The following is a 15,648-nucleotide window of genomic DNA, read 5'->3' as shown; positions in this document are numbered from 1 at the left end:
ATCATGAGAGTAATATCATGAGAGTAATATCATGAGAGTAATATCATGAGAGTAATATCATGAGTAATATCATGAGAGTAATATCATGAGTAATATCATGAGAGTAATATCATGAGAGTAATATCATGAGAGTAATATCATGAGTAATATCATGAGAGTAATATCGTTAGAGTAATATCATGAGAGTAATATGAGTAATATCGTTAGAGTAATATCATGAGAGTAATATCATGAGAGTAATATCATGAGAGTAATATCATGAGAGTAATATCATGAGTAATATCATGAGAGTAATATCATGAGTAATATCATGAGAGTAATATCATGAGAGTAATATCATGAGAGTAATATCATGAGAGTAATATCATGAGTAATATCATGAGAGTAATATCATGAGAGTAATATCATGAGTAATATCATGAGTAATATCATGAGAGTAATATCATGAGAGTAATATCATTAGAGTAATATCATGAGTAATATCATGAGTAATATCATTAGAGTAATATCATGAGTAATATCATTAGAGTAATATCATTAGAGTAATATCATGAGTAATATCATGAGAGTAATATCATGAGTAATATCATGAGTAATATCATGAGAGTAATATCATGAGAGTAATATCATGAGTAATATCATGAGAGTAATATCATGAGTAATATCGTTAGAGTAATATCATGAGTAATATCGTGAGAGTAATATCATGAGTAATATCATGAGAGTAATATCATGAGTAATATCATGAGTAATATCATTAGAGTAATATCATGAGAGTAATATCATGAGTAATATCATTAGAGTAATATCATGAATAATATCATGAGTAATATCATGAGTAATATCATGAGAGTAATATCATGAGTAATATCATGAGAGTAATATCATGAGAGTAATATCATGAGAGTAATATCATGAGTAATATCATGAGAGTAATATCATGAGAGTAATATCATGAGAGTAATATCATGAGTAATATCATGAGAGTAATATCATGAGAGTAATATCATGAGAGTAATATCATGAGTAATATGAGAGTAATATCATGAGAGTAATATCATGAGAGTAATATCATGAGAGTAATATCATGAGTAATATCATGAGAGTAATATCATGAGTAATATCATGAGAGTAATATCATGAGAGTAATATCATGAGAGTAATATCATTAGAGTAATATCATGAGTAATATCATGAGTAATATCATTAGAGTAATATCATGAGTAATATCATTAGAGTAATATCATGAGTAATATCATGAGAGTAATATCATGAGAGTAATATCATGAGAGTAATATCATTAGAGTAATATCATGAGTAATATCATGAGAGTAATATCATGAGTAATATCATGAGTAATATCATGAGAGTAATATCATGAGTAATATCATGAGTAATATCGTGAGAGTAATATCATGAGTAATATCATGAGTAATATCATTAGAGTAATATCATGAGTAATATCATGAGAGTAATATCATGAGTAATATCATGAGTAATATCATGAGAGTAATATCATGAGTAATATCATGAGTAATATCATGAGTAATATCATGAGAGTAATATCATGAGTAATATCATGAGTAATATCATTAGAGTAATATCATGAGAGTAATATCATGAGTAATATCATTAGAGTAATATCATGAGTAATATCATGAGTAATATCATGAGTAATATCGTGAGAGTAATATCATGAGTAATATCATTAGAGTAATATCATTAGAGTAATATCATGAGTAATATCGTGAGAGTAATATCATGAGTAATATCATTAGAGTAATATCATTAGAGTAATATCATGAGTAATATCATGAGAGTAATATCATGAGTAATATCATTAGAGTAATATCATTAGAGTAATATCATGAGTAATATCATGAGTAATATCGTGAGAGTAATATCATGAGTAATATCATGAGAGTAATATCATGAGTAATATCATGAGTAATATCGTTAGAGTAATATCATGAGTAATATCATGAGTAATATCATTAGAGTAATATCATGAGAGTAATATCATGAGTAATATCGTTAGAGTAATATCATGAGAGTAATATCATGAGTAATATCATGAGAGTAATATCATGAGTAATATCATGAGTAATATCATGAGTAATATCATGAGAGTAATATCGTTAGAGTAATATCATGAGTAATATCATGAGTAATATCATGAGAGTAATATCATGAGAGTAATATCATGAGTAATATCATGAGTAATATCATGAGTAATATCGTTAGAGTAATATCATGAGAGTAATATGAGTAATATCGTTAGAGTAATATCATGAGAGTAATATCATGAGTAATATCATGAGTAATATCATGAGTAATATCGTTAGAGTAATATCATGAGAGTAATATCATGAGTAATATCATGAGAGTAATATCGTTAGAGTAATATCATGAGTAATATCATGAGTAATATCATGAGAGTAATATCATGAGAGTAATATGAGTAATATCGTTAGAGTAATATCATGAGTAATATCGTTAGAGTAATATCATGAGAGTAATATCATGAGAGTAATATCATTAGAGTAATATCATGAGTAATATCATGAGTAATATCATGAGTAATATCGTTAGAGTAATATCATGAGTAATATCATGAGAGTAATATCATGAGTAATATCATGAGTAATATCGTTAGAGTAATATCATGAGTAATATCATGAGTAATATCATTAGAGTAATATCATGAGTAATATCATTAGAGTAATATCATTAGAGTAATATCATGAGTAATATCATGAGAGTAATATCATGAGTAATATCATGAGTAATATCATGAGAGTAATATCATGAGAGTAATATCATGAGTAATATCATGAGAGTAATATCATGAGTAATATCGTTAGAGTAATATCATGAGTAATATCGTGAGAGTAATATCATGAGTAATATCATGAGAGTAATATCATGAGTAATATCATGAGTAATATCATTAGAGTAATATCATGAGAGTAATATCATGAGTAATATCATTAGAGTAATATCATGAATAATATCATGAGTAATATCATTAGAGTAATATCATGAGAGTAATATCATGAGTAATATCATGAGAGTAATATCATGAGAGTAATATCATGAGAGTAATATCATGAGTAATATCATGAGAGTAATATCATGAGTAATATCATGAGAGTAATATCATGAGAGTAATATCATGAGAGTAATATCATGAGAGTAATATCATGAGAGTAATATCATGAGTAATATCATGAGAGTAATATCATGAGAGTAATATCATGAGAGTAATATCATGAGAGTAATATCATGAGTAATATCATGAGAGTAATATCATGAGAGTAATATCATGAGAGTAATATCATGAGTAATATCATGAGAGTAATATCATGAGAGTAATATCATGAGAGTAATATCATGAGTAATATGAGAGTAATATCATGAGAGTAATATCATGAGAGTAATATCATGAGAGTAATATCATGAGTAATATCATGAGAGTAATATCATGAGTAATATCATGAGTAATATCATGAGAGTAATATCATGAGTAATATCATGAGAGTAATATCATGAGTAATATCATGAGAGTAATATCATGAGAGTAATATCATGAGAGTAATATCATGAGTAATATCATGAGAGTAATATCATGAGAGTAATATCATGAGAGTAATATCATGAGTAATATCATGAGAGTAATATCATGAGAGTAATATCATGAGAGTAATATCATGAGTAATATGAGAGTAATATCATGAGAGTAATATCATGAGAGTAATATCATGAGAGTAATATCATGAGTAATATCATGAGAGTAATATCATGAGTAATATCATGAGAGTAATATCATGAGAGTAATATCATGAGAGTAATATCATGAGAGTAATATCATTAGAGTAATATCATGAGTAATATCATGAGTAATATCATTAGAGTAATATCATGAGTAATATGAGAGTAATATCATTAGAGTAATATCATGAGAGTAATATCATGAGAGTAATATCATGAGTAATATCATGAGAGTAATATCATGAGTAATATCATGAGAGTAATATCATGAGAGTAATATCATGAGAGTAATATCATGAGAGTAATATCATTAGAGTAATATCATGAGTAATATCATGAGTAATATCATGAGAGTAATATCATTAGAGTAATATCATGAGTAATATCATGAGAGTAATATCATGAGAGTAATATCATGAGAGTAATATCATTAGAGTAATATCATGAGTAATATCATGAGAGTAATATCATGAGTAATATCATGAGTAATATCATGACAGTAATATCATGAGTAATATCATGAGAGTAATATCATGAGAGTAATATCATGAGAGTAATATCATGAGTAATATCATGAGAGTAATATCATGAGTAATATCATTAGAGTAATATCATGAGAGTAATATCATGAGTAATATCATTAGAGTAATATCATGAATAATATCATGAGTAATATCATTAGAGTAATATCATGAGAGTAATATCATGAGTAATATCATGAGAGTAATATCATGAGAGTAATATCATGAGAGTAATATCATGAGTAATATCATGAGAGTAATATCATGAGTAATATCATGAGAGTAATATCATGAGAGTAATATCATGAGAGTAATATCATGAGAGTAATATCATGAGTAATATCATGAGAGTAATATCATGAGAGTAATATCATGAGAGTAATATCATGAGAGTAATATCATGAGTAATATCATGAGAGTAATATCATGAGAGTAATATCATGAGAGTAATATCATGAGAGTAATATCATGAGTAATATCATGAGAGTAATATCATGAGAGTAATATCATGAGAGTAATATCATGAGTAATATCATGAGAGTAATATCATGAGAGTAATATCATGAGAGTAATATCATGAGTAATATGAGAGTAATATCATGAGAGTAATATCATGAGAGTAATATCATGAGAGTAATATCATGAGTAATATCATGAGAGTAATATCATGAGTAATATCATGAGAGTAATATCATGAGAGTAATATCATGAGAGTAATATCATGAGAGTAATATCATTAGAGTAATATCATGAGTAATATCATGAGTAATATCATTAGAGTAATATCATGAGTAATATGAGAGTAATATCATTAGAGTAATATCATGAGAGTAATATCATGAGAGTAATATCATGAGTAATATCATGAGAGTAATATCATGAGTAATATCATGAGAGTAATATCATGAGAGTAATATCATGAGAGTAATATCATGAGAGTAATATCATTAGAGTAATATCATGAGTAATATCATGAGTAATATCATGAGAGTAATATCATTAGAGTAATATCATGAGTAATATCATGAGAGTAATATCATGAGAGTAATATCATGAGAGTAATATCATTAGAGTAATATCATGAGTAATATCATGAGAGTAATATCATGAGTAATATCATGAGTAATATCATGACAGTAATATCATGAGTAATATCATGAGTAATATCGTGAGAGTAATATCATGAGTAATATCATGAGTAATATCATTAGAGTAATATCATGAGTAATATCATGAGAGTAATATCATGAGTAATATCATGAGTAATATCATGAGAGTAATATCATGAGTAATATCATGAGTAATATCATGAGAGTAATATCATGAGTAATATCATGAGTAATATCATTAGAGTAATATCATGAGAGTAATATCATGAGTAATATCATTAGAGTAATATCATGAGTAATATCATGAGTAATATCATGAGTAATATCGTGAGAGTAATATCATGAGTAATATCATTAGAGTAATATCATTAGAGTAATATCATGAGTAATATCGTGAGAGTAATATCATGAGTAATATCATTAGAGTAATATCATTAGAGTAATATCATGAGTAATATCATGAGAGTAATATCATGAGTAATATCATTAGAGTAATATCATTAGAGTAATATCATGAGTAATATCATGAGAGTAATATCATGAGTAATATCATTAGAGTAATATCATGACAGTAATATCATGAGTAATATCATGAGTAATATCATGAGAGTAATATCATGAGTAATATCATTAGAGTAATATCATGAGAGTAATATCATGAGTAATATCATTAGAGTAATATCATTAGAGTAATATCATGAGTAATATCATGAGTAATATCATGAGAGTAATATCATGAGTAATATCATGAGTAATATCGTTAGAGTAATATCATGAGTAATATCATGAGTAATATCATTAGAGTAATATCATGAGAGTAATATCATGAGTAATATCGTTAGAGTAATATCATGAGAGTAATATCATGAGTAATATCATGAGAGTAATATCATGAGTAATATCGTTAGAGTAATATCATGAGTAATATCATGAGTAATATCATGAGAGTAATATCGTTAGAGTAATATCATGAGTAATATCATGAGTAATATCATGAGAGTAATATCATGAGAGTAATATCATGAGTAATATCATGAGTAATATCATGAGTAATATCGTTAGAGTAATATCATGAGAGTAATATGAGTAATATCGTTAGAGTAATATCATGAGTAATATCGTTAGAGTAATATCATGAGAGTAATATCATGAGTAATATCATGAGTAATATCATGAGTAATATCGTTAGAGTAATATCATGAGAGTAATATCATGAGTAATATCATGAGAGTAATATCGTTAGAGTAATATCATGAGTAATATCATGAGTAATATCATGAGAGTAATATCATGAGAGTAATATGAGTAATATCGTTAGAGTAATATCATGAGTAATATCGTTAGAGTAATATCATGAGAGTAATATCATGAGAGTAATATCATTAGAGTAATATCATGAGTAATATCATGAGTAATATCATGAGAGTAATATCATGAGTAATATCATGAGTAATATCGTTAGAGTAATATCATGAGTAATATCATGAGTAATATCATGAGTAATATCGTTAAAGTAATATCATGAGAGTAATATCATGAGTAATATCATGAGTAATATCATGAGTAATATCATGAGTAATATCGTTAGAGTAATATCATGAGAGTAATATCATGAGAGTAATATCATGAGAGTAATATCATGAGTAATATCATGAGTAATATCGTTAGAGTAATATCATGAGTAATATCATTAGAGTAATATGAGAGTAATATCATGAGTAATATCATGAGTAATATCGTTAGAGTAATATCATGAGTAATATCATGAGTAATATCATTAGAGTAATATCATTAGAGTAATATCATGAGAGTAATATCATGAGAGTAATATCATGAGAGTAACATCATGAGTAATATCATGAGTAATATCATGAGAGTAATATCATGAGAGTAACATCATGAGTAATATCATGAGAGTAACATCATGAGTAATATCATGAGAGTAATATCATTAGAGTAATATCATGAGTAATATCATGAGAGTAATATCATGAGAATAATATGAGTAATATCGTTAGAGTAATATCATGAGTAATATCGTTAGAGTAATATCATGAGAGTAATATCATTAGAGTAATATCGTTAGAGTAATATCATTAGAGTAATATCATGAGTAATATCATGAGAGTAATATCATGAGTAATATCATGAGTAATATCGTTAGAGTAATATCATGAGTAATATCATGAGTAATATCATGAGTAATATCGTTAGAGTAATATCATGAGAGTAATATCATGAGTAATATCATGAGTAATATCATTAGAGTAATATCATGAGTAATATCATGAGAGTAATATCATGAGAGTAATATCATGAGTAATATCATTAGAGTAATATGAGAGTAATATCATGAGTAATATCGTGAGAGTAATATCATTAGAGTAATATCATGAGTAATATCATGAGAGTAATATCATGAGTAATATCATGAGAGTAATATCATTAGAGTAATATCATGAGTAATATCATGAGAGTAATATCATGAGTAATATCATGAGTAATATCGTGAGAGTAATATCATGAGTAATATCATGAGAGTAATATCATGAGTAATATCATGAGTAATATCGTTAGAGTAATATCATGAGTAATATCATGAGTAATATCATTAGAGTAATATCATGAGTAATATCGTGAGAGTAATATCATGAGTAATATCATGAGAGTAATATCATTAGAGTAATATCATGAGTAATATCATGAGAGTAATATCATTAGAGTAATATCATGAGTAATATCATTAGAGTAATATCATGAGTAATATCATGAGAGTAATATCATGAGTAATATCATGAGTAATATCGTTAGAGTAATATCATGAGTAATATCATGAGAGTAATATCATGAGTAATATCATGAGAGTAATATCATGAGTAATATCATGAGTAATATCATGAGAGTAATATCATGAGTAATATCGTGAGAGTAATATCATTAGAGTAATATCATGAGTAATATCATGAGAGTAATATCATGAGTAATATCATGAGAGTAATATCATTAGAGTAATATCATGAGTAATATCATGAGAGTAATATCATGAGTAATATCATGAGAGTAATATCATTAGAGTAATATCATGAGTAATATCATGAGAGTAATATCATGAGTAATATCATGAGAGTAATATCATGAGAGTAATATCATGAGTAATATCATGAGAGTAATATCATTAGAGTAATATCATGAGTAATATCATGAGTAATATCATTAGAGTAATATCATTAGAGTAATATCATGAGTAATATCATGAGTAATATCGTGAGAGTAATATCATGAGTAATATCATTAGAGTAATATCATTAGAGTAATATCATGAGTAATATCATGAGTAATATCGTGAGAGTAATATCATGAGTAATATCATGAGAGTAATATCATGAGTAATATCATGAGTAATATCGTTAGAGTAATATCATGAGTAATATCATGAGTAATATCATTAGAGTAATATCATGAGTAATATCGTGAGAGTAATATCATGAGTAATATCATGAGTAATATCATGAGTAATATCATGAGTAATATCATGAGTAATATCATGAGAGTAATATCATGAGTAATATCATGAGTAATATCGTTAGAGTAATATCATGAGTAATATCATGAGTAATATCATTAGAGTAATATCATGAGAGTAATATCATGAGTAATATCATGAGAGTAATATCATGAGAGTAATATCATGAGTAATATCGTTAGAGTAATATCATGAGTAATATCATGAGTAATATCGTTAGAGTAATATCATGAGAGTAATATCATGAGTAATATCATGAGAGTAATATCATGAGAGTAATATCATGAGTAATATCGTTAGAGTAATATCATGAGTAATATCATGAGTAATATCATGAGAGTAATATCGTTAGAGTAATATCATGAGTAATATCATGAGTAATATCATGAGAGTAATATCATGAGAGTAATATCATGAGTAATATCATGAGTAATATCGTTAGAGTAATATCATGAGTAATATCGTTAGAGTAATATCATGAGTAATATCATGAGAGTAATATCATGAGTAATATCATGAGAGTAATATCATGAGTAATATCATGAGAGTAATATCGTTAGAGTAATATCATGAGTAATATCATGAGTAATATCATGAGAGTAATATCATGAGTAATATCATGAGAGTAATATCGTTAGAGTAATATCATGAGTAATATCATGAGAGTAATATCATGAGTAATATCATGAGAGTAATATCATGAGTAATATCATGAGTAATATCGTGAGAGTAATATCATGAGTAATATCATGAGTAATATCATGAGAGTAATATCATGAGTAATATCATGAGTAATATCGTTAGAGTAATATCATGAGAGTAATATGAGTAATATCGTTAGAGTAATATCATGAGTAATATCGTTAGAGTAATATCATGAGTAATATCATGAGTAATATCATGAGAGTAATATCATGAGAGTAATATCATGAGTAATATCATGAGTAATATCATTAGAGTAATATCATGAGAGTAATATCATGAGAGTAATATCATGAGTAATATCGTTAGAGTAATATCATGAGAGTAATATGAGTAATATCGTTAGAGTAATATCATGAGTAATATCGTTAGAGTAATATCATGAGTAATATCATGAGTAATATCGTTAGAGTAATATCATGAGTAATATCATGAGTAATATCATGAGAGTAATATCATGAGAGTAATATCATGAGAGTAATATCATGAGTAATATCATGAGTAATATCATGAGAGTAATATCATGAGTAATATCATGAGTAATATCGTTAGAGTAATATCATGAGAGTAATATGAGTAATATCGTTAGAGTAATATCATGAGTAATATCGTTAGAGTAATATCATGAGTAATATCATGAGTAATATCGTTAGAGTAATATCATGAGTAATATCATGAGTAATATCATGAGAGTAATATCATGAGAGTAATATCATGAGAGTAATATCATGAGTAATATCATGAGTAATATCATGAGAGTAATATCATTAGAGTAATATCATGAGAGTAATATCATGAGTAATATCATGAGTAATATCATGAGAGTAATATCATTAGAGTAATATCATGAGAGTAATATCATGAGTAATATCATGAGAGTAATATCATGAGTAATATCATGAGTAATATCGTGAGAGTAATATCATGAGTAATATCATGAGTAATATCATGAGAGTAATATCATGAGTAATATCATGAGTAATATCGTTAGAGTAATATCATGAGAGTAATATGAGTAATATCGTTAGAGTAATATCATGAGTAATATCGTTAGAGTAATATCATGAGTAATATCATGAGTAATATCGTTAGAGTAATATCATGAGTAATATCATGAGTAATATCATGAGAGTAATATCATGAGAGTAATATCATGAGAGTAATATCATGAGTAATATCATGAGTAATATCATGAGAGTAATATCATTAGAGTAATATCATGAGAGTAATATCATGAGTAATATCATGAGAGTAATATCATGAGTAATATCATGAGAGTAACATCATGAGTAATATCATTAGAGTAATATCATGAGAGTAATATCATGAGAGTAATATCATGAGAGTAATATCATGAGAGTAATATCATGAGAGTAATATCATGAGAGTAATATCATTAGAGTAATATCATGAGAGTAATATCATGAGTAATATCATTAGAGTAATATCATGAGAGTAATATCATGAGTAATATCATGAGAGTAATATCGTTCATTATTGAAATGTTTATTATTATCTAGTTAAAGTTAAAGCAGTTCTGTTGCCTCCGCACGGCTCTCAACATGGCGGCGGCTGAGCCGTTGGCTCGCAGCTAATGATGCTAACAGTGCTAACAGTGCTAATCTTAAATAGACATAGTTTCTATCTACTGATGGTTAATGATTCTTACATGATCAATATCAACTGATCAGAATCATACGAGCAGAAACATCAGCAGAAGTTCAGCCTCTGAACCGGACCACTACCACATCCTGATGGATCAGTGGTCCACTACCACATCCTGATGGATCAGTGGTCCACTACCACATCCTGATGGATCAGTGGTCCACTACCACATCCTGATGGATCAGTGGACCACTACCACATCCTGATGGATCAGTGGTCCACTACCACATCCTGATGGATCAGTGGACCACTACCACATCCTGATGGATCAGTGGTCCACTACCACATCCTGATGGATCAGTGGACCACTACCACATCCTGATGGATCAGTGGACCACTACCACATCCTGATGGATCAGTGGTCCACTACCACATCCTGATGGATCAGTGGTCCACTACCACATCCTGATGGATCAGTGGTCCACTACCACATCCTGATGGATCAGTGGTCCACTACCACATCCTGATGGATCAGTGGTCCACTACCACATCCTGATGGATCAGTGGTCCACTACCACATCCTGATGGATCAGTGGTCCACTACCACATCCTGATGGATCAGTGGTCCACTACCACATCCTGATGGATCAGTGGACCACTACCACATCCTGATGGATCAGTGGTCCACTACCACATCCTGATGGATCAGTGGTCCACTACCACATCCTGATGGATCAGTGGACCACTACCACATCCTGATGGATCAGTGGTCCACTACCACATCCTGATGGATCAGTGGTCCACTACCACATCCTGATGGATCAGTGGTCCACTACCACATCCTGATGGATCAGTGGTCCACTACCACATCCTGATGGATCAGTGGACCACTACCACATCCTGATGGATCAGTGGTCCACTACCACATCCTGATGGATCAGTGGTCCACTACCACATCCTGATGGATCAGTGGTCCACTACCACATCCTGATGGATCAGTGGTCCACTACCACAGTGTGAGCAGCGTGTGATGGATTAACACTGATGTTAATCTGATTTGTGTGTTGGAGGTTAATCCTTCAGTTTCAGCAGCCAACTGTCACCCTGCAGATCTCCGACAGCAACACCAAACCACATTAAACCGTCAATAAGGTTCATTAACAGGAAAGAGGAAACCTTAATGAATGGGGAGTGTTGGTCCTGAATGTGTCAGTAGAACTGTAGTGACTCTGTGTTCTGGTTCTGGTTCTGGTTCTGGTTCTGGTTCTGATTCTGGTTCTGGTTCTGGTTCTAATTAGACTCTCTACAGTCTCATAATGTTTATATAATTCAAACAAATAGATGTTATAGAGGAACTACAAAATCTGTATCTGTATAACAGACCGTTGCTACGTATAACGCGTGACGTGTTCCAGTAGAACGTGTTGATGTTTAACCCCTAACCCTCCGTTCCAGAGTTTAACCCCTAACCCTCCGTTTCAGAGTTTAACCCCTAACCCTCCGTTCCAGAGTTTAACCCCTAACCCTCCGTTTCAGAGTTTAACCCCTAACCCTCCGTTTCAGAGTTTAACCCCTAACCCTCCGTTTCAGAGTTTAACCCCTAACCCTCCGTTTCAGAGTTTAACCCCTAACCCTCCGTTTCAGAGTTTAACCCCTAACCCTCCGTTTCAGAGTTTAACCCCTAACCCTCCGTTTCAGAGTGATGAATTATTAACGTTAGTTACATAATCGGTTACATTTATCAATAATTCAGACGCGACTTCAGCTTCAGCCTCCCGGCGGATCAATTAGACCGACAGCAGGACTGTGACTGTGGTTCCCAACCTGTGGGTCAGGACCCCCCCAGGAGGTCACTAGAGGAATCTGAGGGGTCATGAGATGATTGACAGGAGAGACTTTATATTGATCAGGTGAATTATTTTCTGAACATTACGTTTGAATCAGGTCGTATTGTTTTCAAGGACGCCAGTAGAGAGAGATGCATTGTGGGTCGGTAGTAGGCAGAATGTTGCCAGACTAACGAGACTGTTTATAGTGAGTCTGTTAGAGTCAGTCAGCACTCAGAACCCTCAGTTAGTCCAGTTTAACCTTCTGTTAGTCCAGTTTAACCTTCAGTTAGTCCAGTTTAACCTTCAGTTAGTCCAGTTTAACCCTGTTAGTCCAGTTTAACCTTCAGTTAGTCCAGTTTAACCTTCAGTTAGTCCAGTTTAACCTTCAGTTAGTCCAGTTTAACCTTCAGTTAGTCCAGTTTAACCTTCAGTTAGTCCAGTTTATCCCTGTTAGTCCAGTTTAACCTTCAGTTAGTCCAGTTTATCCCTGTTAGTCCAGTTTAACCTTCAGTTAGTCCAGTTTATCCCTGTTAGTCCAGTTTATCCCTGTTAGTCCAGTTTAACCTTCAGTTAGTCCAGTTTATCCCTGTTAGTCCAGTTTAACCTTCAGTTAGTCCAGTTTAACCTTCAGTTAGTCCAGTTTAACCTTCTGTTAGTCCAGTTTAACCTTCAGTTAGTCCAGTTTAACCTTCAGTTAGTCCAGTTTAACCTTCAGTTAGTCCAGTTTATCCCTGTTAGTCCAGTTTATCCCTGTTAGTCCAGTTTATCCCTGTTAGTCCAGTTTAACCTTCAGTTAGTCCAGTTTATCCCTGTTAGTCCAGTTTATCCCTGTTAGTCCAGTTTAACCTTCAGTTAGTCCAGTTTAACCTTCTGTTAGTCCAGTTTAACCTTCAGTTAGTCCAGTTTAACCTTCAGTTAGTCCAGTTTAACCTTCAGTTAGTCCAGTTTAACCTTCTGTTAGTCCAGTTTATCCCTGTTAGTCCAGTTTAACCTTCAGTTAGTCCAGTTTAACCTTCTGTTAGTCCAGTTTAACCTTCAGTTAGTCCAGTTTATCCCTGTTAGTCCAGTTTAACCTTCAGTTAGTCCAGTTTAACCTTCTGTTAGTCCAGTTTAACCTTCAGTTAGTCCAGTTTAACCTTCAGTTAGTCCAGTTTAACCTTCAGTTAGTCCAGTTTAACCTTCTGTTAGTCCAGTTTATCCCTGTTAGTCCAGTTTAACCCTCAGGAGAAGTGTGTGTTCAGGTGTGTTCAGGTGTGTGTTCAGGTGTGTGTGTGTGTGTGTGTGTGTGTGTGTGTGTGTGTGTGTGTGTGTGACCCACTAGTGTGCAGAATCTCTCAGGTGGGTTTCCACAGGTGATACCGGGGGGGTCGACTCTGATCTGCATCACCTCCTTCATGTTGGCCGGCGACGGCTGACAGGAGTAGAACTCCCATCCCGGCCCCGCCTCCGAGCCGCGCAGCGTCCGACACACGTCGAACTGAGCGGCGGTCTGACGGCCGCCCAGCAGCACCAGGAGGAGGAGGGGGAGGGGCCGGGGGAGGACGGGGGACATGGTGGACTGAAGGTCACGCAGACAGGAAGTTCCTCTGGAGGTCATATGTCAAGGTCATCTCCCACGTTTTTAATCCACGGGTTAAGATCTGCTCCACCTTCTTCAGACAGGTTGTCAAGGTTACCAACTTGTTATCTCTTGGTTGTCAAGGTTACCGACTGGTTATCTTTTGGTTGTCAAGGTTACCGACTGGTTACCTTGTGGTTGTCATGGTTACCAGGTGGTTATCTTGTGGTTGTCATGGTAACCGACTGGTTACCTTGTGGTTGTCAAGGTTACCGACTGGTTATCTTGTGGTTGTCATGGTTACCAGGTGGTTATCTTGTGGTTGTCATGGTTACCAGGTGATGGTTAACACCCAGGTTTTCAGTCAGTCCTGAAGATGCTCCAACGACCTGCAACAAAACAACAGAAACAACCTGGTTCACACCTGGTCCACATAGATCTGGTCCACATAGACCTGGTCCACATAGACCTGGTCCACATAGACCTGGTCAGACTTTATATCTATATCTCTAGTATATAAATGAGGTGTCGGATATTAAAGGCCCCGTCTCTCCGTCTCTCCGTCTTGTTTGTTTGTTGACAGACGAGATTAAACTGAGACTCTGAGACTGAGTTCATCTTCTTTATTAAAATACTTCTGTTCTGGTCACCAAACTGAAACCTGATCCTCCACGTTTCCACCACAGAAGAAGAGTTTAACAGAATAAACAACAGACAGACTTCACGTTTCCACCACAGAAGAAGAGTTTAACTGTCTCCACCCGTCTGTCTGTCTCTCATTGTGTTACTCACCTGTTAGCGGTGTCTCTCTCTCTCTCTCTCTCTCTCTGTGTCTTCAGGTTGATTCTTGATAATCTGATTAAACAGACGATGAACTAAACGTCTTCTCCTTTCTTTCTTTCTTTCTTTTCTTCTTCTCCTTCTTCTCGTTTCTCTTCTTTGCTTTGACTCTTCTTTTTGTCTTTATCTTTTCCTCCTAATCTCCTTCTGCTCTCCCTTCCTCCCCCTCTTCTTCTTCTCCTTCTTCTTC

At 32.1% G+C, this 15,648-nt stretch overlaps 1 protein-coding gene across 2 annotated transcripts in view; it reads right to left on the bottom strand.

Annotated features, from left to right (window-relative positions):
• The window catches only part of LOC141763789 (netrin-G2-like), a 41,774-nt gene extending 26,139 nt beyond the window's left edge, over nt 1-15,635 (bottom strand). For both annotated transcript variants that reach the window (XM_074628519.1, XM_074628520.1), the window contains exons 1-2: nt 15,411-15,635; nt 14,379-15,007 (exon numbers count right to left, since the gene is read on the bottom strand). In XM_074628519.1, the coding sequence (XP_074484620.1) occupies nt 14,379-14,657 (279 nt within the window). In that variant the 5' untranslated portion in view covers nt 14,658-15,007; nt 15,411-15,635. The remainder of the gene's footprint in view (nt 1-14,378; nt 15,008-15,410) is intronic.
• Between the last annotated feature and the right edge of the window lie 13 nt (nt 15,636-15,648).

Source organism: Sebastes fasciatus, unplaced genomic scaffold (genome assembly GCF_043250625.1).
Source record: "Sebastes fasciatus isolate fSebFas1 unplaced genomic scaffold, fSebFas1.pri Scaffold_43, whole genome shotgun sequence".
NCBI lineage: Eukaryota > Metazoa > Chordata > Actinopteri > Perciformes > Sebastidae > Sebastes > Sebastes fasciatus.
The sequence above is the reverse complement of the archived record's forward strand: the minus strand, read 5'-3'. Positions and strand labels throughout refer to the sequence as shown.